Source organism: Tiliqua scincoides, chromosome 3 (genome assembly GCF_035046505.1).
Source record: "Tiliqua scincoides isolate rTilSci1 chromosome 3, rTilSci1.hap2, whole genome shotgun sequence".
Taxonomy (NCBI): domain Eukaryota; kingdom Metazoa; phylum Chordata; class Lepidosauria; order Squamata; family Scincidae; genus Tiliqua; species Tiliqua scincoides.
Genome location: NC_089823.1, coordinates 14570492 through 14594858, shown reverse-complemented (window position 1 = coordinate 14594858; position 24367 = coordinate 14570492). Strand labels below are relative to the sequence as shown.

The following is a 24367-nucleotide window of genomic DNA, read 5'->3' as shown; positions in this document are numbered from 1 at the left end:
AGGAAAGGCTACGTTGTTTGGGCCTCTTCAGCCTAAAAAAGAGACGCCTGAGGGGGGACATGATTGAGACATACAAAATTATGCAGGGGAAAGATAAAGTGGATAGAGAGATGCTCTTTACACTCTCACATAATACCAGAACCAGGGGACATCCACTAAAATTGAGTGTTGGGAGGCTTAGGACAGACAAAAGAAAATATTTATTTACTCAGCATGTGGTTGGTCTGTGGAACTCCTTGCCACAGGATGTGGTGACGGCATCTGGCCTGGATGCCTTTAAAAGGGGATTGGACAAGTTTCTGGAGGAAAATTCCATTATGGGTTACAAGCCATGATGTGTATGTGCAACCTCCTGATTTTAGAAATGGGCTATGTCAGAATGCCAGTGCAAGGGAGGGCACCAGGATGCAGGTCTCTTGTGATCTGGTGTGTTCCCTGGGGCATTTGGTGGGCCACTGTGAGATACAGGAAGCTGGACTAGATGGGCCTATGGCCTGATCCAGTGGGGCTGTTCTTATGTTCTTAAACTACAATTCCCAGGAGGCCTTGCTGGTCTCTTGTTATCTGGTGTGCTCCCTGGGGCATTTGGTGGGCCGCTGTGAGATACAGGAAGCTGGACTAGATGGGCCTATGACCTGATCCAGTGGGGCTGTTCTTATGTTCTTAAACTACAATTCCCAGGAGGCCTTGCTGGTCTCGTTATCTGGTGTGCTCCCTGGGGCATTTGGTGGGCCGCTGTGAGATACAGGAAGCTGGACTAGATGGGCCTATGGCCTGATCCAGTGGGGCTGTACTTATGTTCTTAATGCAAGGCCAAAAGAACGGTCCCAATTTGATGAACATGGAGCTAAACAAGCACCCCCCCCCCCCCGCCCCAAGTAGTAAAAACAGAGGTCTGAGTGGCTGGTTAACTCAAACTTCTTTTAGTTTTGTAAAGCCAGGTGTGTAATGATAGAGTCATTGGGTCCCAGTGCTGAAAAGTTTGGGAACCACTGGACTATATTATGTATAAGGATTTAAGATCACCCCTTGTTGGATGAGATCAGAGCTCTGTCTGGTCCAGCATTCTGTCTCTCAACAGTGGACAGTTGTACAGCATGGGAGCTTGCAGTCAGGACATGATGCTACAGCAATACCCTGATTTTTGAACCCCAGCAGCTTGAAGTTAGAGGTACAGTGCCTCTAATCATGGAGGCTCCATTTGGCTTTTCATAACTAATCATCTGTCAATCCATTAATTGCCTGAGCTGAGCAGGGGCGTAGACTTGATGACCTCCAAGATCCCATTCCGCCTCTAAAATTATATTATTCAATGAATTTTGTATAGTCATTTTCCAAAAGCTTGGGGGAGGGGAGGTCATTGATGTATTGTGGTAAAAAAATTCCTTAAATGGGGTGGAGAGGTACTTATTTCTAGTTTACTTCATTAGGACGTAATCCAATTGCATTACAGATGTCTCTCTTCCTAAAAATGCAGCAACAATTGATTGAGCTTTACCTTTCTGTCACATAACTGTCTTTTTTAAAATACCAAAATAGAGCATGGCCCCAACATTAAGCAGTTTTTGGGTGATAGCTTTCATCAGGATAGATCTGAATATAACTTAAACCTTTCCATTGTAACTAGTGGGACTAGATGAAAGGTGCTTAACCTTTACTGGATTATTAGTCCTAGACTAATATAGTAGTTTAGGGACCACAAACACAGGTAGTACATCAAAAATGTCACCTATCCAGTATTGAAAGAAATGATTTTCCGTGTTTGAACACTAGAGGGCAATAGACACTAGAACAGAACAACTGCAAAAGTTCTTGCTCTACCTAGCTTGAGCCAAATGGTTCTTGGATTGTAACACTGGAACATTTCTCTTTGGATGTAGAAATGAGGCAGTCTACAAATGTTTCCACAACACACTTTTTCAAGATTGGGCCCTTTTCATGCAGCTAACTGGAACAGGTTACACTTACCCTGCAAGCTGATGATTCTTGATCTCTGCCCCCTCCCCCAATCCCTTCACTTGCCCTTTAGCCAGCAGTATGTTCACATTTGCTGTCATGTAATGTGATGCACCCAGTGAAGTATGGGATTCTCCCATACCTGCTTCTTTTCCCCCCAATTCTTCACACTTTTGAGATCCTTGTTGGCAACTTTCAGTTTCGAAAGACTTTTGAGATAGAACTGAAGAAATCTCCCTTCTACCTGCTAACACAAACAGGCAGGAATGCAAGTCTCCTTATCACTGGCTCAACAGATCAGAAAATGCTACACCTGTTGCATTTTTACCTGGCAGGCAGGGAATGCACAAGGTTATGTATATCTAATGCAGAGGGTCTGTCAGGAAAAATACTGGCTATTTAAATTGCCAAATAGTGCCCAGAGCAATAGTTTCCATCTTGTTTTACACAAGATACTGTGTAAAAATACAAAAATTAAAGCTTCTAGTGGGATTCCTTATCCTAGTGATCATGGAAATATTGAGTGCAGATTTCAAATACACAACACTTAGAAGCAAAAGTTCATAGCTTCAGTTAGCCTGAAAAGGATGGAACTTTTGCTGGTATAAATGTTGCATGTATTGGAACAAATGTTTTCACATTGAGGATTCTTCCTTTTCTAGATTCAAAGGACAATTGCATTTCAGTAAATCAATTAAAATATTACGAATGTTGATGAATCAGACCATTGGTCCATCTATCTTGGTGCTGCTGTCCTTATTCCATGAACCATTTCTAAGACATACGCAATTGTTCTAAGGATTCAGTTTCTGCAGAGAATCCTATTAACCAACATTTTCCTATCCACCAGTAAATATTACACGTTTCTCTCGTATTTGGAATGCTCCATGATTTTCAAAAGACTTCAGATGAGACTGTAAAACAGTGCACAATCATCCACCCAAAGCTGAATGTGTTAGAATAAGTGTACCTTTAATTTGTTCATAAAATTCCCCTTTGGAGTCAGATAGCTCACCCATGTTACCAGAACATTGGTTCATTACTGTTAGTGTCACCACAATAAATACTTATAGGAAGGAACAGCTGGAGTTCAGCAAAGTTTGGGAAAGTATTGTTTTGTTTTTGTGTTGTCATTCTTCATTATTCTGCGTTTCACACCTCTCTTTAGAGCTCCAAGGAAATCTTAGGAAGAAGCTTATGGGCTATTTTAGAAACAATGTTGTTAAAGTAATTCACTGATTTTGTTATGGCATTGATGATCAGCATCGCAAGTCCACCCAGTCCTGAAACGATCTCTTTGAGGACTCCAGGAATGGCACCGAGGACGTAAAAAGGGAAGGACACAACATTCAGGAATATGTGCACAGGGATGCAGACAATCCTGTACATGAGCATCAGAATGTTGTAGATGTGTTTTGCAACGTCGTTCAAGATGTTGACACCCACCTGAATACTATCCACAAAGATCTTCAGCAGCACTTTGCCAATTCCGGTGAGGAAAGTGCAGATGCCTTTGACAATCCCTTTGATAATACTACACAGGGAACGAAACAATAGTTTTGTGAGCTGGCAAATCAGGTTGCAAACTAACTTAATTAGCGTGAATATAGGGGCAATGATGCAATTATAAAGTTTCTTCAGAAAACCCTCTTTCTTTGGTTTCCCACACATCTTCTGTTTAAGGCACTTCTTCCCCCGTGGTGCTGGTTTCTCACTCCGGATGCCTTTTGCAGACTGCTGCATGGCCTTCTGTTTCGTGGGGTTGTTTTTGCCTTTGTTGCAGTTTTTCTTGAACAGCTGGGTTCCATTCAGAAGTGTCTTTTCAAGCTCTTCCACAGTCAACTCCTCCAGGCGATTCTCGGCATCGGCTTCCTTAGCAAATGCCACAGACCAGGAATCGGAGCCGTCGTCACAGCAAGCTGCCAGCCAGAAGGACTTGGGGACTGAAACTTTGTCCCTAATTTTCTCATCAGAAGGAACTGCTCCTGACAGGAGATAGAGGTCTTTCCCATTCCCACAGTGAGGAGCCAAAGCTCGGCTTACTAGGTTCTCAATCTCCCAGTGCCAGGTTTCCTCAACAGGTGCGGTGACTGGCACAGCGTTGGTCAGTGTGTAAGTGGCTATCTGGTTATCATCCTTGTGAAGAAAACCAGGGTTTAGTTGCCCTTTCTCATAGCCAGAAACCACGTAATCCTCTGCAAGAGCCTGGTTTGTTCCCAAGTTATTCACTGAACCCACGATCTCCTCTTCTGGCATCATTCCTTCCAAGCCATTTTTCAGATCATCTACCTGTAAATGGGAACAAGATCAATCAACATAATTTAAATACTGTACAAACCAAAAGTCTGCTCCATATTTGCAATTTGAATAATTTTTTTTTTAAAGTCCAGATTCCAAAATATTATGATGGTCAACACCAAAATTTTGGAATTCAAATTGCATGCTAAACTTAGTTTTTTTTAAAGAAAATTTTGTCATTTGAATTTTACTAGCTGTTTCTATGTGCCAAGTACAGCATTTCTCAAATTTTCAAATATAGCATTTGTATGAAATTTAAATCATAAAACTTACATGAGCTTCAAAATCTGTCACTGAAAATTTGCAAGTCATACCACTGAAATTTGTTAGTCCTGTGGTCCATTAGTCTTGCTGCTTAGTTTGATGCTATATTTGAATACTGACAATTATAGCCAACCCCACTCTATTGATTATATTATATACTGTATTGTACTCCAATTATTATTTCTAAATTTATAAATATTATAAAGTGCACATGATCTTAGTCATCTTTACAACAACCCTATAAGAGAGGCTGTCCTTATTTTGCCTGGATTACAGAGGAGAGACTACGGGCACAATCCTAACCAGGTCTACTCAGAAGTAAGTCCTATTTTGTTCAATGGTGCTTACTCTCAGGTCCAGATCATACCTGCAAAATCCCATTTGGAAATTGGCATTTCCCACAGTTGTGAATGTTTAGATAGAAAAACCACTCGCATTCCCATATCCAAGAGTTTTTCCCCATGGAACAAGCCAAGTACCTTTTCTAGTTCTTAAACTGAGTTTGGGATCGACCATGTGAGTTTTGAACACATGGTTCAATACTTGCATGGCTGTCCAGTATCTATGAGTTTTCAGTCCTCACAGGAGGTGAGAGGAAAGATGATTGACAGCACTTGAGGAGGGACTAGCATGGCTGTTTCCACAGATAAATTAGATCCGCACGAACATGCGATTGCAAATTTCATGCTCACGGATGTGATTTCCCTCGCATGTGCTATACTGCACATTTGGTCTGGGCCGAAGGGACAATGACCTGCCTAAGGAGACTAACTCATGACTGAGTCGAGATCTGAACCTGATTCACAGCTGGTCCCAAAGTATCCTACACTTACTGTTTATCTTTGCTCCCTCCTAGGCCACATATTTGAACATATATTTTTTTCAAACCAATGACAGTTTTGATTAACTATTGCTTGGGCACTCCATTAAGCCTTATAGCTACTCCCAAAGGATGTAAGGTTTTAATTCCAACAAAATAGACAGCTTCTGCTTCCTTTACAAAAACTGGACTGCCAAATCTCTGACAACTCTGTTTCCTAAGTAGCTCAGATGTTCATGAGCAATACTGCATGCCATCTTCCCCCAGTTGGAATCAGAGGTTTCACTGCTCAAGAACAATGTAGAACAGGTGGCAACCCTTGACCCTGGATATGCTTGGTACCAGTCAGGACTGGACTATTCCAAGGTGGTGAATGCTTTTGTCCCATGTCACCTGACAGAATGCTTCTGGTCAACAGATCTCTGAGGGCAGACTGTCCCATCCAAATTGCATTCCTGGCTGCTTCGTCAAGATTAGGCTGTACTTAGGGAACACCTCTCGTGTATACAACTGAATGGAATGTCAGAGAAGTAATGTCTAATCCCTATGAGTTCTCCATATGGGACATGAAGCTCTTTATGCATGAATCATGGCCCCTGAATCTAATTCTCAAAGCCGCAGTTGGAACACACGTGAGCCATCAGGTTCCGTACCTTGCTTTATAAAAGAGAGCCCAGAGGCCTAGAAGGCTTGTTCTCTAGCTTGATCCTTTCCAGGTATGGGAAGGCTGGCCAAGGTTTATAGGTCAGTTTATAGGTCAGTATTAATCAGTTTATAGGTGATGGAATCCTGTAAGTGCTCAGAGACGTCCTTGTCTGTACTCTCTACGTATTCTAGTTTAGAACCTGGCTCATACTCTGCTCTAGGATTAAATCCTGGCTCAAGTCAAGCTCAGTGTGTTGCTGATCAGGTAACCCCAATAAGGTATCAGGTGCAAGACCCCCACCACTTCTACATAACAAAAGCCTTGCTGGATCAGCCTACAGATCCACTTCAGGCAGCATCCTGTTTCCTACTCAAGGTTCCACAAGGTCATCATGACTAATAGAACCAACCACTGACCAACCTTTTCCACAAAAGTGTACAGCAACCATAACCACATCCTGTGGCAGTGAGTTCCAGGTACTCATTATGAAGTGCATGGTACAAAAATACACACCTAACATGTGCCCTGAGTTGAGCCAGACCACTGGACCATCTTGATCAGTGCTGTCTGCACTGACTGTCAGCAGCTATCCAGTTTTCAAGGATCTTACTCAGTCCCACCTAGAGATGCCAGGGATGAGACCTGACATATGAGACTTTCTGCATGAAAAGAACATATACTACCACTGAACTCCAGCCCTTCCTCCGTGTAGATCATGAAGGATGCTGTGCCTAAAATGGAGCACCTCCATTACAGGAAGCGATCTTTATAGCCTGAAGACCCCTGGTTTGCTGCTGGTGCAACCAGTTGACTCTTGAGGCTGTCAAGCAACCACTGAGTGCTTCTGTACACCCTTCCTCCTCCCAGTTCTTGCCAAATGGCTGAACCAGGGTTGAGAATGCGGGCTACCAGGTTGCTGCAAGGAGAGAAGGTGTGCCCCTCCTCAAGGCCCAGGCTTCAGGGCAAATGCACTTTATAACATTTCTGGCAGAACAGTATTTTGGCAAGCACCCTGTGAAACTGTCATTTTGTTAGCGTCTTCCAAATCTGCATGCCTAGCAAGTCAAATGCATCACCGATGTATAGTTTATGAATATGCACTTTCATTTACTGGACCAAATCCATGAATGTATGAAGCGACCTAATGCAGAGTAATGCCATCGATACATCTAGCTATGTACTGACTGCCAGCAGCACTCCAGGTAAGTTCACCTTTTGCAGGCAAAAGCCCTGTAAGAGTTAGCCTCTTTCCCCCTCTATAAGGAAGAGTTCCTCTATGCCTTGGAAAGCATATTCACATGCCAGCACCCTGCCTAACCTCCAGGTAGAAGTATTACCAGTCTTACCTTGAGAAAGGTTACCCTGTCAACTGTTACCCTGCACATGTCTGATCTCAGAAGCTAAGCAGGGTCAGGCTTGGTTAGTACTTGGATGGGAGACCGCCCAGGAATACCGGGCACTGTAGGCTTACACCATAGTCTTTAGAGACTGAAGGTTGCCAACCACCTTGAGAAACCACAGCTTGAACCTGGACCCTTCTGCATGCAAAGCAGGCACTCTACCACTGAGCAACAGCCCTTCCCCATGAATACTTGTGTCAGTGGCCAACATCCTTGCTGCAGAAACAGAATCACCATTCACTGCTTTCTCTCACTATCTGGGGACCATGCAGATGAATCTGTCATTTTGCTGGATTTATATCCACTTTGTGAACCAAACCACAGCCTGGGATTGTTCTCAAGTTACAACCTGTATTTAAGATTTCAGAAACAAGGAGCAGCCTTATTGGAGATCTATCTGAAAAACCAAAATTGAAGCAGCAAGAACTGTTGTAATGCACAAAGCACTTTCAACCTTTCTTGTGTTGGACCTCAAAAACAATTGTCCAAGGCAGATGTGCAACCATTATTCCCATTTCACAGATGGGGAGCTGAGGCTGAGAAAAAGAGGGTAACTTGCTTCAGGCCAAACACTGACATTCAAGGTGAGACTAGCGCCTCAGTCTCCAAGTCCCACAGCTGCACCCCACATTCGAAGGGTACAGAAATATTGGCTGCCACTCCAGAGGTGGTTAACAGAAAAGGATTAAGCTGCTGGGACAGGAATATTTGCCAGGTGGTTCAAGGGCAATGAAAGAGGGCTTCATAGCTAAGAGTAGGAGGAACCCCAAGGTGCTTGTTAACATTGCGCAGGAATATTTGGGATTCCAAAGAGGAGAGGTAACACACTCAAAGACTGGAACGGTGAAAGGGTTTGGCAAGCCAGACTCGTCATGAACTTTGCCACCATTTTTTTGACAGAGTTCCTGTGTCTGAAACAGCTACACAACACAACTGATAGCAGGTCAAAAGAATGCGCTTCTCCCAGCATAGCATCCCCATGCAGGGAAAAGCTTCACTTGTTAAATTCCTACCTGTTAAAGGCAAAGTGGGCTTAGCAGAAAGTAAGACGGCAATGTGATCATTCATAAACACTATGCTGAACAGGGACAAAAAGTTAAGACCACATAAGCACAGACTTGCTGAACATGCCTTATGGCGCAATCCTAACCCCTTATGTCAGAGCTTTCCAGCACTGACAGAAGGGCAATGCAGCTCTGAGGTAAGGGAACAAACATTCCCTTACTTTGAGGAGGCCTCCGTGGGTGACACCCAACTGCAGGATGTAGCACATGTCCCACTGGCATCACTATGCCAGTGCTGGAAAGTACTGATATAAGGTGTTAGGATTGTGTCCTTAGTCCAACTAATTCCACATTTTATTGCCTATAATGGCCAGCCAGATCCATCAAGCAGGGCATGAAGGTATCTTGTTCCCAGTATCTTGTATTCAGAGGTACACTGCTCCTCTTCACAGAGGTTCCATTAACCCATTTTTGCCTGGCCCACAGGTGTACACATTTGGTCCCTGTTGTGTATATGCACTGTTGGGCAGAAATGGCTTAAGCTATCATGGCTAGTAGTTATTAATAGATTTTATTGTCTGTAGATGGCATTACAGTAATTTATCTTCTTTGGCAGAACAGTGTGCTGTCAGCAGAAGCTCCTTCTCTTAATAGAAGGTGCATCTGTCAATAGCATGCCACTGCAAAGGTCTGGATGCCGCCATGTGAAATGGTTCTTTTTTTTAAATTTAAGTTAGTGGCCATGACCTGGAAAAAGGATTCTCTACCACCCATGTTTATGCATACAGCTGACTAGGGACATATCCATGGGCATGTTCTCTCCTGCTGATGTTTTATTTAGGAGAGTAGCAGATGCAGCCTTTTTTACTACAGCCTTCTGTGCTAGATCACACTGCTATCAAAAATTCATATCCAGGACTCTTTGTGAAGGATAAGGCTTTATACTCTGTGTGTGTGTGTGTGTGTGTGTGTGTGTGTGTGTGTGTGTGTGTGTAAATATGTATATATGTATTATGTACGTCTGTATGTACATACATATATCCCGTTTAACAGGCTTTCTTTATAAAAAAAAAGATACTACAAAAGGCAAAACAGCTACCCTGTAGCCTAGCTTCAGCTCTGAGTGAGTATGCCAGTGATTTTCAACAGTTTTCATCTCACGGCACACTGACAACGTTCGAAAATGCTCAAAGTTCAAAAACTGACATGGCACACTGTGCTGCCAGTGGGGACTCGCATCCCCCAATGGTTCTACTAATAAATGATCCTCTCCCAATTTCCCACGGCACAATTGTGGACCATTCACAGCACACCAGTATGCCACAGAACACTGGTTGAAAATGGCTATTCTAGGCAGTAGGACTAAACACCTCTGAAGATCCTTCAAGGCCCTTTTCCCTCTTAACCACCTCAGCAATACCACACCAGGCACCCATGAAGCCTAGTGGGTGGATGATTTATGTATTTATTTTTAAAGTATTTGCATCCCACCCTTCAGCAGACAAGCCTCCCAGAACAGCTTGCAATTTAAAAAGTGGGAAATCATTGCAACAGAGGTGGAGGGGACACAAGGGCTCTGCCTTCAAGCCACATTGCATAGAAAGGGGCAACTAACAGGGCCCTCAGAATGGCCCACTTCCTACACCATCCTGCAAGTTCTTTTCATCCTGTGAAACCAATTCAATTACCCTTCTTATACTTTAGGAACAAAACTGTGTTGTCCACCTTTTCATCCTGTATATGTTGAACACATATTTTGCAATCTAAAATGGACTATGGACTTCTAAAATACCTTCCTCAGGTATAGCCTCTCACTCATAGCATCCATCTTCTGTCACCCTCTAATCAAGCTGGGCAGGAAGTCACCATGACCAGTGGTGTAGCTAGAGGGGATGCAAAGCACTAAGTTTTGCAGGGAGCCTTAACGCAACATGCAAGGGGGCTCTCCCCCTTCCCTTCGGAGCCATTCCGGGCAGTGGAAGCAAAACAGAGGTAAATGACTCCGAAGGGGGCTGCTTGCAGGCCGCAGTGAGGCTCCCTGCAAAACTTAGTGCTTTGCACCCTCTCTAGCTATGCCACTGACCATGACTACCACTTCACAAAAGACTGGGGGCTCCCCTGACAGCTGACCATGTGAACATTACATTTGAAGATGTCTTTTACATTTGAAGATGGCTTTTAGATGTCTGGTGACATGTAAAAGCCACACATTACCTGATGTCGAGACGAGTGTGGATGCATGACCAGCCCTTCGCCTTTGGTGGCCTACAGCAATCCATGCTACAAATAAGAATAATGAATATCTGCTTTTCAGACATACCCTTCCATCTGGAATTTTAATTGCTCCAGCAGCGCTTTCCTATTTCAAAATATGCATCCGTCAACGTTGCTAGACGTTCCTTTCCTGCCTGACTGGCTGAGATCCCTGCGCATTCCGCCACACCCCAAGAGACTGATAGGGTGACTCCTTTGCCCTGCTCCCATGTGGGATGAGGCAGCAGCAGCAGCAGCACTGAGCAAGGGAGGATGGCTGTTATGTAAGGCAGTTACGTCGTCGCTGTTTGCATCTCTGGGGTTTGTTTCTCCAAGGTCTCACAGGGACTTGGCTGAAATGTTCATGCGCCGAGTAACTTTTCTCTTGAAACGCTGCTGCTATCTCATGCCTCCTTTCCCAGCTCCTAGCAGCAACCAGCCTGCCCACATCAGCATGCTCTGCTGCTAACAGGGTTATCACTGCAGAGCATCAGCTGGCATCAGAGCATGCCTGAAACTGTCACTGATAAACAGGCTGCTGTGCCTAACTGCCTCCCCTGACAATGCCTCTCTTGAAGGCTCTGCAGAGGCTCTGCTGAAGACAGATGGCTACAATGGGATGCATTTGTATGTAAAGAATAGCTGGTGTTCACACACACACACACCCTGCCTTTTCCTTCACTATTCATTTTGGAGTCAAGTCTCTTTTTGTTTTAAGCAGGAGACTGTTTGCATTGCAAGAGTCGGGGCAGAGATTGGTACAGTCCTGGCCTCCCTAGGGAGATAGTCATCCCCTCACCCTGTGAGAACCACTGCTCCAGGGCACAGTGCCAGGGAACCCTGAGGTTCCACAGGGACTGCTCAGTGGATTCTTGATTAGAAGAGCAGCAATGGTGGACATATTCCCCCGAAAGACAGCCTGCCCACTCCTCTTTACTGCCCCCGTAACATTCAGACACTGTTGAGGAACTGTTGAGAGTGCACCTTCAGTTCACTTGGGTCAACAGCAAGGCCCAACAATCCTGGCCAGTGCCCTGTGAGAACTGAGTGTAGGAGCTAGAACAGGCCTCAGAATCCACTCCAACCCAATGCCCAGGGGTTCTGTGGCAGACATGCAAGGACTATTCCGTAAACGATCAACTGTGAAAAGAGGAAGGGGCCATAGCTCAATGATGGGGCCTGGGCCTGGCATGTAGAAGGTCCTGGGTTCAATCCCTGGTACCTCCAGTTAAAAAGGATCTTGGGTTCCAGCAGGATTGGGGGGGGGAACCTCTGCAGGGAGATATTGTTGATCAGCATGGAAAATACTCAGCCTGCTCTGACCTGGTTTAAAGCATGGAGCGCTGCTGCTAGCCAACTGGACCACTACGCAGGCCTAAGTAGGCCTATGCCCTGGCCTAGTACAAGGTAGACTTGTATGGCCTTGGGCAAGACCCAAGCTCCCAGCCCTTTGACTCAGGAAGGCTTGCCCCACAAACTTGATGAACCATTGTTAATAATTTTTGTTTTTATGTATACCTTCCAGTGGTGCCACCTTGACCTACATGGGGTGCAAAGCACTAAGTTTTGCAGGGAGCCTCACCTCAGTGTGCAAGGGGCCCCTCCCCCTTCCCTTCAGAGCCATTCCAGGCGGTGGGAGCATTTGCCTCCATTTTGCTTACACTGCCTGGAATGGCTCAGAAGGGGAGGGGCCCCTTGCATGCTGCGGTGAGACTCCCTGCAAAACTTAGTGCTTTGCCCCCCCTTTAGCTATACCACTGCACCCCAGTTAGTTCGTATCTGACCAACTACAATCTCAAAGACGTTTACAATCTCAAAAACGCATGTTTTCCCCCAAGGCATGAGTAGATGTCACTGTTCCCATACTAGTTTTACTCTTTTTTTCTAATTTCCAAGTAGATTTAGTGAGTCTGGAGCGGATGTTGGCTCTCTTCCCGTCAACTCTGGCCAAAAGGGTAGATAATTATATCTTCCTGATACTCTGGCTGTTTTCGAAAGTTATGGGATCCTGCTTCTTTTATCTTTACTCCTACATCACTCTGCTTTATTTCCCCTCATAAACAACAAAGCTTTGTAGCAAGTTAGACTAGGAAAAAAAAACCATTTCTAGTGCAGTTTTATGCTTGTTCACTTGGAAAGATGCCATCCCAGGTTCAAGGGGAATTACTTCTAACTTCAATCTTGCCATCTTTTCTTATCATGAACACCTCCAACGTTTGAAGGTACATCTAAAAACATACCCTAAAACATGCCACCTTAACACTGATCAAGTGCTGAAGAAGTCACACCATTTTGAACTGGTGTTTCCCAAAGCAAACACAGAAAGTGCAAGTGACAGGTACATGTCGCTTAATGTCTGTGCACATATCCCCACCTGAGACACCCTGATAATATTATACTCTGAGCTTCTCAACACAATAAAGTATGTCACACTACACATTACCGGGGGGGGGGGGGGTCAGAGAAGTAGCGAGAGCACAATAGGAGGATGTTGGACACAGCAGCAGCAGCCCCTGTGTGATTTTGAAACACATCATCCCAGCACCAAACTCATATGTGTGTCACACAGGTCAGGGCCGAGTGGCTTCAGCTCCCTGTGGCAGCCACACTTGGGAGCAAACCTGAGTTTGCTACCCTTCAATGTTTGAAAGCACCCAAAGGGGCCCAGAGAAGGGATCAGAGGGGTGCACACCCCCTCCAATTAGCTTACACCACCACACCCATTGCTGGATTTACTGCTGAATCATAAACTGGAAAATTAAAACACGCCTTTAATCCTAAACAGCTCACTTCCAAATTAACACCACCAAAACCACATTGTTTTGAGAAACTATGTTGAAGATGGCAGCATTAATGCAAAATATGCCATGATTTCTCTTTCAGAAGTCTAACATGTGGGTTTAGTGGCGTTGCTAGGGGGTGTGGGATGTACCAGGTGATGCACATGGGTGGATGACACCACTAGTAGCCAAAATTTTTATAATTGAGGTATTTTCGAATAATACCGTCATGTTATATATCATTCGATGCATAATTTCAGCGCAGAATGCAATGCAATAAACTACGTCAGAATCTCTCTATTCTATCAAAATTTGGTGCATCACCACACTCACTGGCCAGGGCATTGCCCTGTCCACTGCATGGGAGGGGGTCCATCATGGGGATGATGCACCCCCACACACACACACAATTCCTCTGGCCCCATCACTGCCTGGAGAGGGGAGTGCACCCTGTTGCACCCCATTGGTTCTCCAGAAGCCTGGAGAGGGGAGTGTGCTTTACTGCAGCCCAGGGGAGTGCACCCCACTGGTCCCCCGGAAGCCTGGAGAGGGGAGCGCACCCACTGCCCCCCCAAGCTTGCCTGATTGCTTAGCCCGCCCCCGAGCGAGCTGCCCCCCCCCCGGGGGCTCACCTGTGGTTCCACCAGCCAGCACTCCTCCCCGCCTGGCGCAGCCTCGCTGTAGCGGAAAGCCGAGTAGAGGGGGGCCCTGTGCAGGGCGCTGTAGAGGGTGGCGAAGCGCGGCTCCTGCTTGTAGTGCTGGCAGATCTTGAGGCTGTGCGGCCGCCGCGGCCCCAGCGCGCCCTCGGGGGGCGCCTGTTCGTAGAAGAAGGCGTCGCACTCGGCGAAGCCCGGCTCCTCGGGGGGCACCACGCGGGCCCAGGCCGGGCCGGGCAGGGCGGCGGCCAGCAGGCACAGGCACAGGACGCGCACCCACATCTTGGGGCTCTTGCACAGGGCTTCTCGGCTCCGGAGCGAGGCTGCTGCTGGACCAGGCAGGGACGACGACGAGAGAGCTGCAGCGCAGGAGTGTGCCCGTCCCCTGCGCGCACCGCCTTTTAGCTGGCGCGGAGCCCGCACGTGCGCCCGCGCTGACACACTCCGCAGGAGCGCTCTGCACGCGCTCAGAGGCCGGGCGGGGACATAGCTGGCGTGCCTGGCGGCGCGACGTCAACGCAGCCTCCCGGGCGCTCTGCCGCCGCACCTGGCTGCAGGTGGGGGGGCAGCGCCGCGCTGCACTGCGGAGGGATGCCCGCCCAGGTGACTCAGCAGCCTCCCTGCCAGCCCAGCCGCGCAGGAAGCCCCGGCCCAGGGACAGCCTGGCAGTGCCTCCCTCCGGCCGGTGGGTCACCAGGAACGGAGGTGGCTGACTCTGCAGTGCCCGTGGCACAGCCGGCCCTGCCTGGGCAGCAGCCTCCACTGCAGGCCCTGCGCCAGGAGGATCTCAGGGCGCCGGAACTGGGCACCAGATGCTGGCTGCAGTGGCGGAGCAGGGGTTGCCGGCGTCCTGGGCAAAGCCACGATTGCGCCCCCCAACCCGCGGACCCTTGTCATGAAAGGAGAGTGTGTTTAATGCTAGCGGGCGCACATTTATTTTAAATCACCTGGCTTTAATTTGTGCAATTTTTTCAATCACAGCATTGAAGCCCACATTGCTACGTTGCTCAGTCTCTCTTGGCTCTTGCAGATACATTTTGATTAATTTATGCATTTCGATTAACTTTGATAAATTTTGATTAAGTTTGGAGAAACGTCTTTCACAGCTGTGGAAACTCTGTCTGTGGAACTCCTGGCCACAGGACGTAGTGATGGCATCTGGCCGGGATGGGGATGGGGATGGGATGGGACAAATTTCTGGAGGAAAAGTCCGTCATGGGTTACAAGTCATGGTAGGTATGTGCAAGCACCTGCATCAGCGTGCCTGATGCAGAGGAGGGCACCAGGACACAGTTGTGTCTTGTTCTCTTGTGTGCTCCCTGATGCACTTGGTGGGGCACTGTGGGATACAGGAAACTGGACTAGATGGGCCTTTGGCCTGAACCAGCAGGGCTATTTTTATGTTCTTATGTAACTAGCAGCTGAAACATTGATAGTTAAAAAGATTCTTAATGTCACAACACAACTAGTTAAACTTTCTTGCAGCTTCCACTTGTACTGTCCAGTTAGCAATCTGCCCATCAGGACTGACTGCCTTAAACAAGACAATTTGGCACCAAAGACAGTTTCTTTCTGCGATCGTAGCTGCAGCAGTCAACTCGGTGTACTCAGCACATGTGTGCTGAATTTTTTCATTGATAAAATCTCTTTTTCAGCATCCAATAGTGTCTGGGTTTGCAGGAATGCAAATTATGCGCCCCTAAGAATCTTGCACCCAGGACAACCACCCCTGTGGCCTCCACCACTCTATGCCACTGATTGGGAGGCCAAACAGGGACTCCGGAGCCACATGCAGCTCTTCGACCTAGCATGTGCGGCTCTCGGAAATATGTTTTCTGCTGAGCTCCTTTTTTGCATCACAATTTTGCATCACAAAAAAAGGGAAACAAATTTTTCAAGCATAATATTTATTTACCAGGCATAAACTGAAAGTCCACAGGATTAAAACGTAAGTTTAATGTTCATGGTGCTGTTGCCAACCTTCAGTCTTGAAAGACTATGGTATTGCGCTCTGAATGGTGGTTCTGGAACAGCGTCTAGTGTGACTGAAAAGGCCGATTCGGGAGTGACAATCCCTTCCACACTGGGAGCAAATGCAGTCTGTCCTTGGTCTGTCTCCCTGTCTTTGGGCCTTCCTTCTTTGCCTCTTTGCCTCAGCCTGATGGCCAAGTGTCTCTTCAAACTGGGAAAGGCCATACTGCACAGCCTGCCTCCAAGCGGGCCGCTCAGAGGCCAGGATTTTCCACTTGTTGAGGTCCATTCCTAAGGCCTTCAGAACCCTCTTGCAGATGTCCTTGTATCGCAGCTGTGGTCTACCTATAGGGCGCTTTCCTTGCACGAGTTCTCCATAGAGGAGATCCTTTGGGATCCGGCCATCATCCATTCTCAAGACATGACCGAGCCAACGCAGGCGTCTCTGTTTCAGCAGTGCATACATGCTAGGGATTCCAGCACATTCCAGTACTGTGTTATTAGGAACTTTGTCCTGCCAGGTGATGCCAAGAATGCGTCAGAGGCAGCACATGTGGAAAGCGTTCAGTTTCCTCTCCTCTTGTGAGCGAAGAGTCCATGACTCACTGCAGTACAGAAGTTCGTGGTAAGTAAATATATTTAAGAATTGAAAGGCTTAACAGTAGCATAGCTAGAGAAGGTGCATAGCACTAAGGGCGCAATCCTAACCAACTTTTCAGCACAGAGATAAGGGCAATGCAGCTCTGAGGTAAAGGAACAAACATTCCCTTACCTTGAGGAGGCCTCTGTGACTGTCACCCAACTGCAGGATACTGCACATGCCCCATTGGCACAGCTGTGTCTGTGTGGGAAAGTTGCTAGGATTTGAAAATATAGTTTTGCAGGGAACCTCACTGCAGCATGCATGTAGCCCTTCCTCTCCCCTTTGGAGCCACTCTGGACAGTGGGAGCAAAATGGAGGTGTATGCAAAACATAGTGTTCCAACTTAGTCCCTGCAAAACTTAGTGCTTTGCACCCCCTCTAGCTACGCCACTGCTTCTTAAATATTGCGGCTCTCAAACCTCTGAAGTTTATCGTATGGTAATGGTATTTGGCACTTACATTAAGCAAGATTGGTCACCCCCTTGAAATAATCCAAGGGCAAACGTGAACCATACACACACACACAATCAAGATGCACAAGCAGAGACTGGCAGTGTTCACAAGTTGCATGCTTTTGCTCCACAGTAGTTGTTCCTGAATAAAGACCATCGTCCTGTGCTCAAGTCTGGTTCACACATGCATTAATTTAACTGGATTTCTTTTCCTCCACTGCGTTACAGTTGAAGTCTGACAGCTGAATGTGTGAATACAGTTCAGTGAAAACCGAGTGCTTGGGACTATCTGTGATGGCCCCTTCACATACAAAAGTCATCTCATGATGAACAGGCATCATCATGTAGAGTTGCCAAGTGTTTGAAATGTTCCTGGTCCAGTCTATAAAATTTAAGCTTGAGTGATTTTTTTCCCCTTTAAACGGATTGTGTGATTATTAAATTTAAATATACATGACCAAAAAGGCACCTTAATCTTGATCACATTTTTGCGATATCAAAGGAGGCGTGCGGTAAGCCCTGATGCTTCAATTAAGAAGCCGGGTCAAATTAAATCTTTGGTTTATCATTTCCTATGACACACCAGAAATGAAATATTTTGATTGGCTGACTGGTTGATTGTACATAAGATGGAAGCGATCCACATTTCATCCCACACGTGGGGTCTCCAAGGCAGAGGAAAAACATAGGTGAAAATGAAAAATAGGGCAGGGGAAAAATAAATACAGGTAAAAAGCAGCTGAGTCAAAAACTAGTTCAGGAAAAGATAGAATAAGATCCAAGTCCCCAAACATGAAATAGAAACAGTTTTCAGAAGGCTTTTGAAAACCAGCAATGATGCAGTCAATTAGACTTGTTGTGGCAGGGCCTTCTTAGGTGCTGTTATGGCACAGACTTTGTCCCATGTGCAGTTGTGTCACCTCCATGGACCTCTCCCTAAACCAGACCATACAGGAGACCAGGTCTACCAGCAAGGTAGACCTGGGCTCTGCCTCAGGAAGCTAGGTTGGCTTGGGCACCAGAGTTGCCTCTGCTGTGACTGATGAGCGGTGGGTGGGTGGGTGAGACTTGGCCATGGGTACAGCTGCTCTCCCTGGGAGTAGGGGAAGCCTCGTTCCACCCCCCCCCCATGGGTAGACCTGGCCTCATGGAAATAAAAAGGGGGAGGAAATTATATAAATTATGCATAAACTATGCAAAAAAAATTATTATTAGATTTGGCTGAATTTTACTCCTGCATATCAGCTAGGTGTGTCAGTGTTCCAGTATGTTCCACAGCTGATTAAAGGTATCTACCTGTTACTGAAATTCTTTAATCAAAATGGATTACAAGATCTAGTCCCTATAAACAAAATCCCAAAGTTTCATTTTTAATTAAAGTGGTGGTGGTGGTGGGGGGGTGAATGCAAACATTTCCAGCGGTTCAGTGGCATAAAATGGGGTGACCGTAGCCATTTGAAAAAAAAATTCAGGGAACAAGTTTCGGCTCTCTGCTTTTCACAGAAGAATTTCAGAAAGATTGATGGGAGGTGTTTTTTTGATATCCCACTTCTGGCTAGCAGAGTGCAAGCATGGTAAAGCACACCCTGATAGTGTCACCTGGTGCAGTCCACACCCCTGAACCTCCTAGTGATGCTCCTGCCCATGTATCCATCAGCCAAATTTCTGGTGGTGTGGGTCACAGAGCAGGGTCTCCACCAAAGACCTAGAATGGTGATAGCAAAACTTTTGGGCTCAGTATGTCAAAAATTTAGAAAAAGTCTAACATGACTCTGCTGCCTAACTTGACTTTCCGCCACCACCACCCCCCGAAAACAAAAGAAAACATTCTTTACATATTCATTTATTTAAAAAATACAGCCCAATCACATGTGGTGCTATATATTATATAAAGAACCATTAATTTAATAAAAAAGAGATGCAAGTTAAACTCAGTTATTGTCAGGTGTTGGTGAAAGCTAGCACGTCACCCAAAATGTTGTAGTGTGTCACCTTTGACACACATGTCATAGGTTCGCCATCACTGACCTACATCCCAATCCTGAGCTTCCCAGTGCTCAGGTCTGCAGTGATGCCAAAATGGTTACCGCTTCATCCCATGGGGCTGGAAAGAAGCTTCAGGGCTACACAGGGTAAGGAAGCTTATGCTCCCTTACCCCATGTAGCAACCAGGCAGCTCTTATGGGTTTCCTCAAATCTGCACCCACTATTGAGCGGGCGCAGATTCAAGGAGACCTGTGTCAGGTCTCCCAGGTTGGGAGGGGAGATAGAATATGGTGGCAGGGCCTGCCATCATCTCCACCCTCCTCCTTCCCCACTCTCTCCTCCCACCATGCCTTTCCCCGCCCTCCCCCCACCCTGGAACACCTTCCCTCCCCACCTTGACTTACCTCTTCTCCACCTGGAGTGCCGGGCGGCACTGAGATTGAACAGTGTCACTGATAGCAGTTGCGTTGGGCCAGCACAGGCTCCAGCAAGTCTCCAGAGGGCCACAGGCTCATTGGAGACTGGGGGCTCCCCGTGGGTTGGATTGGAAGTCCCTGAGTGCTGCAAATGGCCTCTGGGCCAGGGTTTGGACACTCCTGCCCTAGACCATTGGGCAGAATGGGAAGGAGGGGGATAAATCCCATTTCCCTGTGTATCTGAATTAAACCTCAGAGTGCTTTTTGGGGGGGGGGGATAAGAAAATATTTTGTTGACAGACAAGGTCCATAGCAGCTGAAAAAGTGCAAATAATCATGCCTAGTTCTAGACTAGTCTACAGTTTAGTTCTAGGTTAGTCTACAATTTAGTTCTGTGTTAAATCCTCCCCCATCCCGATTCATTTTGGTACCAATAATGGATTTAGAACATTGGCACAAGTCATGTTTGTATCAAAGCAGGTGCAGAAGTAATGAAGTATTACAGTGGGAGGCTTAAGTAATGTGGGATGGAGGAGAACATAGATTCAATTCAGATATGCGTGCCCACAACTGAGCATCTCTATGGCTTGTCTCCTGATGACCTGTAGCAATGTAAGTTACCTCCATTGAATAGACCTTTCATTTGAGTTCATGTAAGGTGACGTTGATCCATAATGACAGTTGTACACATAGAAGGTCACTTGATGTTATAGTCATTGAGTGATGTAGGTATACACATTAACACAACTGGTGGCCTCTTTCATGTTTACAACTGCAGTGTGGCTACCACCCAAAAAACCACTTTCATGTGGTTGTTTGTAGTGTAACATGTCACTTATGCAAATGGGAGCTGTTTTGCTCTCCTGGCACATTTGGGTATGTCATTGGGACGGGAAGTAACCCTGCAGTTTGGTTAGTCACCATGCATGGATGTCACCGTGCAGTCTGAATGACTCACCTAGCTGGTGTTTGCATCTGTGACCTCCACCCTACAGGAAAATCCTGATCCCACGGCAGCGGTATTTCCACCACGGTCATGCGGCAGCAGTAACCCAGGGTCTCCCAATAAACATTTGGAGAAATGTCTCATCACACTTTCATTCTATAGGATGCTGCAGGGGCCCCAGTCGGGACTGAGACTGCTGCTTGTGGGAGGGAGCAGAGTTAATCTAGAGCTAACGAGGCTGATGTCCGCCCTACTTTCTTCATTATCAGGCTTCCCAGATTGTATGGTACAGCCAGGCTGCAGCTGACACTCCATTTCCACATGACTGGAGCTCTGCATCACAGCTACATCATAAGCAGTCAGGCTGCTTTGCTAAGATTTTGTCTTCTATGCCACTTGTACAGAGCCAGAAGCCTGCTATTTTTGGCACCTTATCAGTCTATTTATGATCTTCTCCACTGAAGTCCTATTGTTATTCCCGCCCATCCTCTAAGAGTTCAGGACAGCTTAAATTAAGCACCATTTTTTTCCCCTCATAACAATCCTGGGAGGTAGATTAGGCACAGAGAGAGAGAGAGAGAGTGATTGACTCAAGGTCACCTAGGGAGCTTTATGGGGTGACCTTACACACCCATTGCTACTTTTCATCTCCAAACTGGTTTCTCCCAAAGCTGTTCTTCATTTTAACAAATGCCTCTGGGGTTCTTTTATGCAGAGTTTCCCAGTCAGCCTCTTAGCTATGTGCATATATGTCAAGCAGATATTCTTCATGGCCATTTTAAAAATCTCTTTATTTTATAAGCCTGGACTAACCTGGACCAGCCATTTCCTAGCCTGGTCCATTATAAGCTCACGCTCGATATCCTCTGTGTTACTGTATAGGAAATGTCTCTTTACAGAGTGGTCACCTTTTTGTTCATTCACCTGCTCATTCACTCACTCCCCCCATCCTACATGGAACATGACCTGTTGGTGCAACATCAAGCACCTCCACTCCCTCCAAAGATCCAGGAGCTCTCAGCATGTCCCACACTCCCTGTTTTATTTAAAGGGACTGTGCTTGGAAAGAGCAAGTTGAGTGTTTAGGGTAGGGAATAGCTGCTGTCTGCTCCTGAAGAAATTGTGTTGGCAGCACTGACTGGCTCCACAACCTGCTGCTCCCTGAAGGCCGCTACTTGATGTGAACTGCCTCATTCATATCATGGATGGGGTGGCCTTCCTGTCCCCTCCTCCTTTTGTTTGGAATCCATCTTTACAGTTCACCATGGGCTCCATGGAACAGGGAGAATCACTTCTTCCCCTTGATCTCTCCTCAGAGACTTGGACCAATAGTTCAGAATGAAGTGCTTTATGGCCCGGCTAGGGTTCCAGTAGCCATCTTTCCAGGCTACAGAGAGCACAAACCTAAACTAAATTCTGGTTAGGAGCACTTGGTCCTGTCTAGCTTCTTTCTCTTTTCTCTCCCTGGTTTCCACCACACCTCCTGTCCTGCCATCACAAAAACCCCACTTCTCCATTCTCATAGCATGTCCGTAACACTGGAAAGTATAAGTATGAAGGGGGTGTTGACAGAATAAAAGCTTTGGAAGCAGAAGGGCTGTTGGTCAAGAGGAGGCCAAGTAGGCATGGGGAAGGCGGGGCTGAATTTAATGCATTTATGGCCCAATCTTAACTAAATGGCACGGCAATGGAACATTTGTCAGGATGCCCACCAGACCAGATAAGTCCGGTGCAGTGGTGGGGAGAGGGTGGAAAGGGAGCGGGACAGGGAGGAGAGGAGGCAGGGTGGGCCCAGGAAGGGGACAGGATTGTCGGTACTGGCACATGCCATATCCTAACCCCCTTCCTATGCCTGATCCATCTGCACTGATCAACGTGGATGTGCGCCAGCTATATCGCTAGTGCAGGTCCAAGTGGATCCGCTGTGGCTGCTGGGACTTACCTTGGGGCAAAGGGACAGATAAACCCCAGCCACTTTCAATCACTGTGCCATGGAACATTGGTGTGCTGTGAGTGGTCTGCAGGTGTGTCACAGGACTTTGGGGAGGGTCATTTATTAGTAGGGCAATTGGGGGGATTTGAGCCCCCCCATTAGCAGCACAGTGTGTCTTGTCAATTGTCAAAAAAACTGATGGTGGGCCTTGACAATTTTAGCTCCTTATCAGTGTGCCATGAGATGAAAAAAGGTTAAAAATCACTGTCTTGCCCCCAGGAGCCAAAAATCCAGCAGCCAGAAATCTCCCACAGGATGCAGCTGCATTGCCACGTGGCAATCTATTTAGGACTGGGCTGAAAATGTGCCATTTTTTTGGCCTGCAAATCTCCAATTATTTTAAATTGCTTTCAAGCACAGCTGGTGTGTTTTTGGGATTATCGCCCCATGTGATTGTGCTGTGCCTATTACCCGGAGACTCTGTAAGCAACTAGACTTTAGCACTAACAGATTATGAGTTTGACTAGTTTGACTAATGCATACAGCAGTGTATTACGTGATACATGAATATTAAAGTCACGTTAATTACAAGGAAGCGGCCTTCTACTGAGTCAGAGAAGGGTCCTTCCGGCCCTACCAGATTCTACTCAGCCAGCAGTGGGGATCTTTCCCATCACCTGCTCTCTGGTACTTTAGAGGAGCCATTTTCAACCACTGTGCCATGGCACACTGGTGTGCCGCAAGTGGTCCACAGGTGTGCCACAGGAATTTGGGGGAAGGTCATTTATTAATAGGACCAGTGGGAGATGTGAGCCCCCACTGCCAGCATGGTGTGCCTTGTCAATTGTCAAAAACCTGGTGGTGTGCCTTGATAATTTTAGTGCCTTGTCAGTGTGCCGTGAGATGAAAAAGGTTGAAAATCACTGCTTTAGAGGATTATCCAGGATTGTACTTGGAACCTTCCAGCACTGAGTTCCACCACTGAGTTGGTCACGCTCCTGAATTGTGAGCAAATTGCTAACAAATTACTACATTGTATATATGCTATTAAAATGTCACCAAATACAATCCTGTGGTGTGCACATTTCTTCCATCTGATCTTTCAGAGTTCATGTGTGCATGCCAGTCACATTGGTGTATATCCCAGCAATCCGTTGCGTGGGTGGGAGCCCTGAGTTCCACCACAAATGGTACATATAATCTTGACCTCCACCAACATATCATTGCCTGCTTGAGAAGGTCAGTCACAAATGCACAGATACATACCTGCCAGTGTCCAGGGATGACTCTGCCTGTGTTAATGTTAGGCATGAAGCTGATTTTATCAACCATGAGATAACGATATAATTCACACATACCCTTGAGATAGGACAGATTGAGACACTGCACTTTCAGTCAATTAAGAGCATGAGGACAGAAACATGCTTTGACCTCAGTGGTTAGTTAGGAAGCACCTGATGCTATAGGAATGATGACGCTGTGGATCTGGTCAGTACCTGAATGGGAAGATAAGAAGATATCTAATTGTCTGAGCATTTTGGACTGTTCAAGTTCTACATCTTTTTTTAGATGGAGAGATTTGTGGGAGATACAGGAAAGAGTAAGGTACAAGTACACCTTTCCATCTTTATACAGACCTAATCCACTCCTGAAAACAGCCCTTGCTTTGAAAAATCTGGATGAGTACAATTATTAAATAATTAATTTCAGTGGGAAAAATTCTAATGTGTTCCAAAGCCACACCAAGTTCACCCTAAATGCCTGATAGCATAAGGAAAAAGTTGTGTGACATGATAAAATAGAAAAAAATAACATTTAAATAACATTTTATGCAGCATCAATAAAGTGTTAATGTCAACCATGGAAATCTTTCAGAAGTTCTAGAATCCCATAGTGAGGTTTAGCACCTTAAGCTTTTGTTGCAAACTGTTAGCCACTCTCTT

At 46.3% G+C, this 24367-nt stretch overlaps 1 protein-coding gene and 1 long non-coding RNA gene across 2 annotated transcripts; both read right to left on the bottom strand.

The window, feature by feature from the left end:
• Positions 1–2903: 2903 nt before the first annotated feature.
• ENDOD1 (endonuclease domain containing 1) lies at positions 2904–14748 on the bottom strand. The gene is made up of 2 exons (XM_066621236.1): positions 14054–14748; positions 2904–4245 (listed from the first exon to the last, which is right to left on the bottom strand). Exons 1-2 carry the CDS (start codon positions 14357–14359, stop codon positions 3121–3123), a joined length of 1431 nt encoding a protein of 476 aa, XP_066477333.1. The 5' UTR covers positions 14360–14748; the 3' UTR covers positions 2904–3120.
• Positions 14749–15967: 1219 nt separating this feature from the next.
• On the bottom strand, positions 15968–20842 carry LOC136645869 (uncharacterized). The gene is made up of 2 exons (XR_010794168.1): positions 20504–20842; positions 15968–16653 (listed from the first exon to the last, which is right to left on the bottom strand). It is a non-coding gene; the product is annotated as an uncharacterized lncRNA (long non-coding RNA).
• Positions 20843–24367: the final 3525 nt, after the last annotated feature.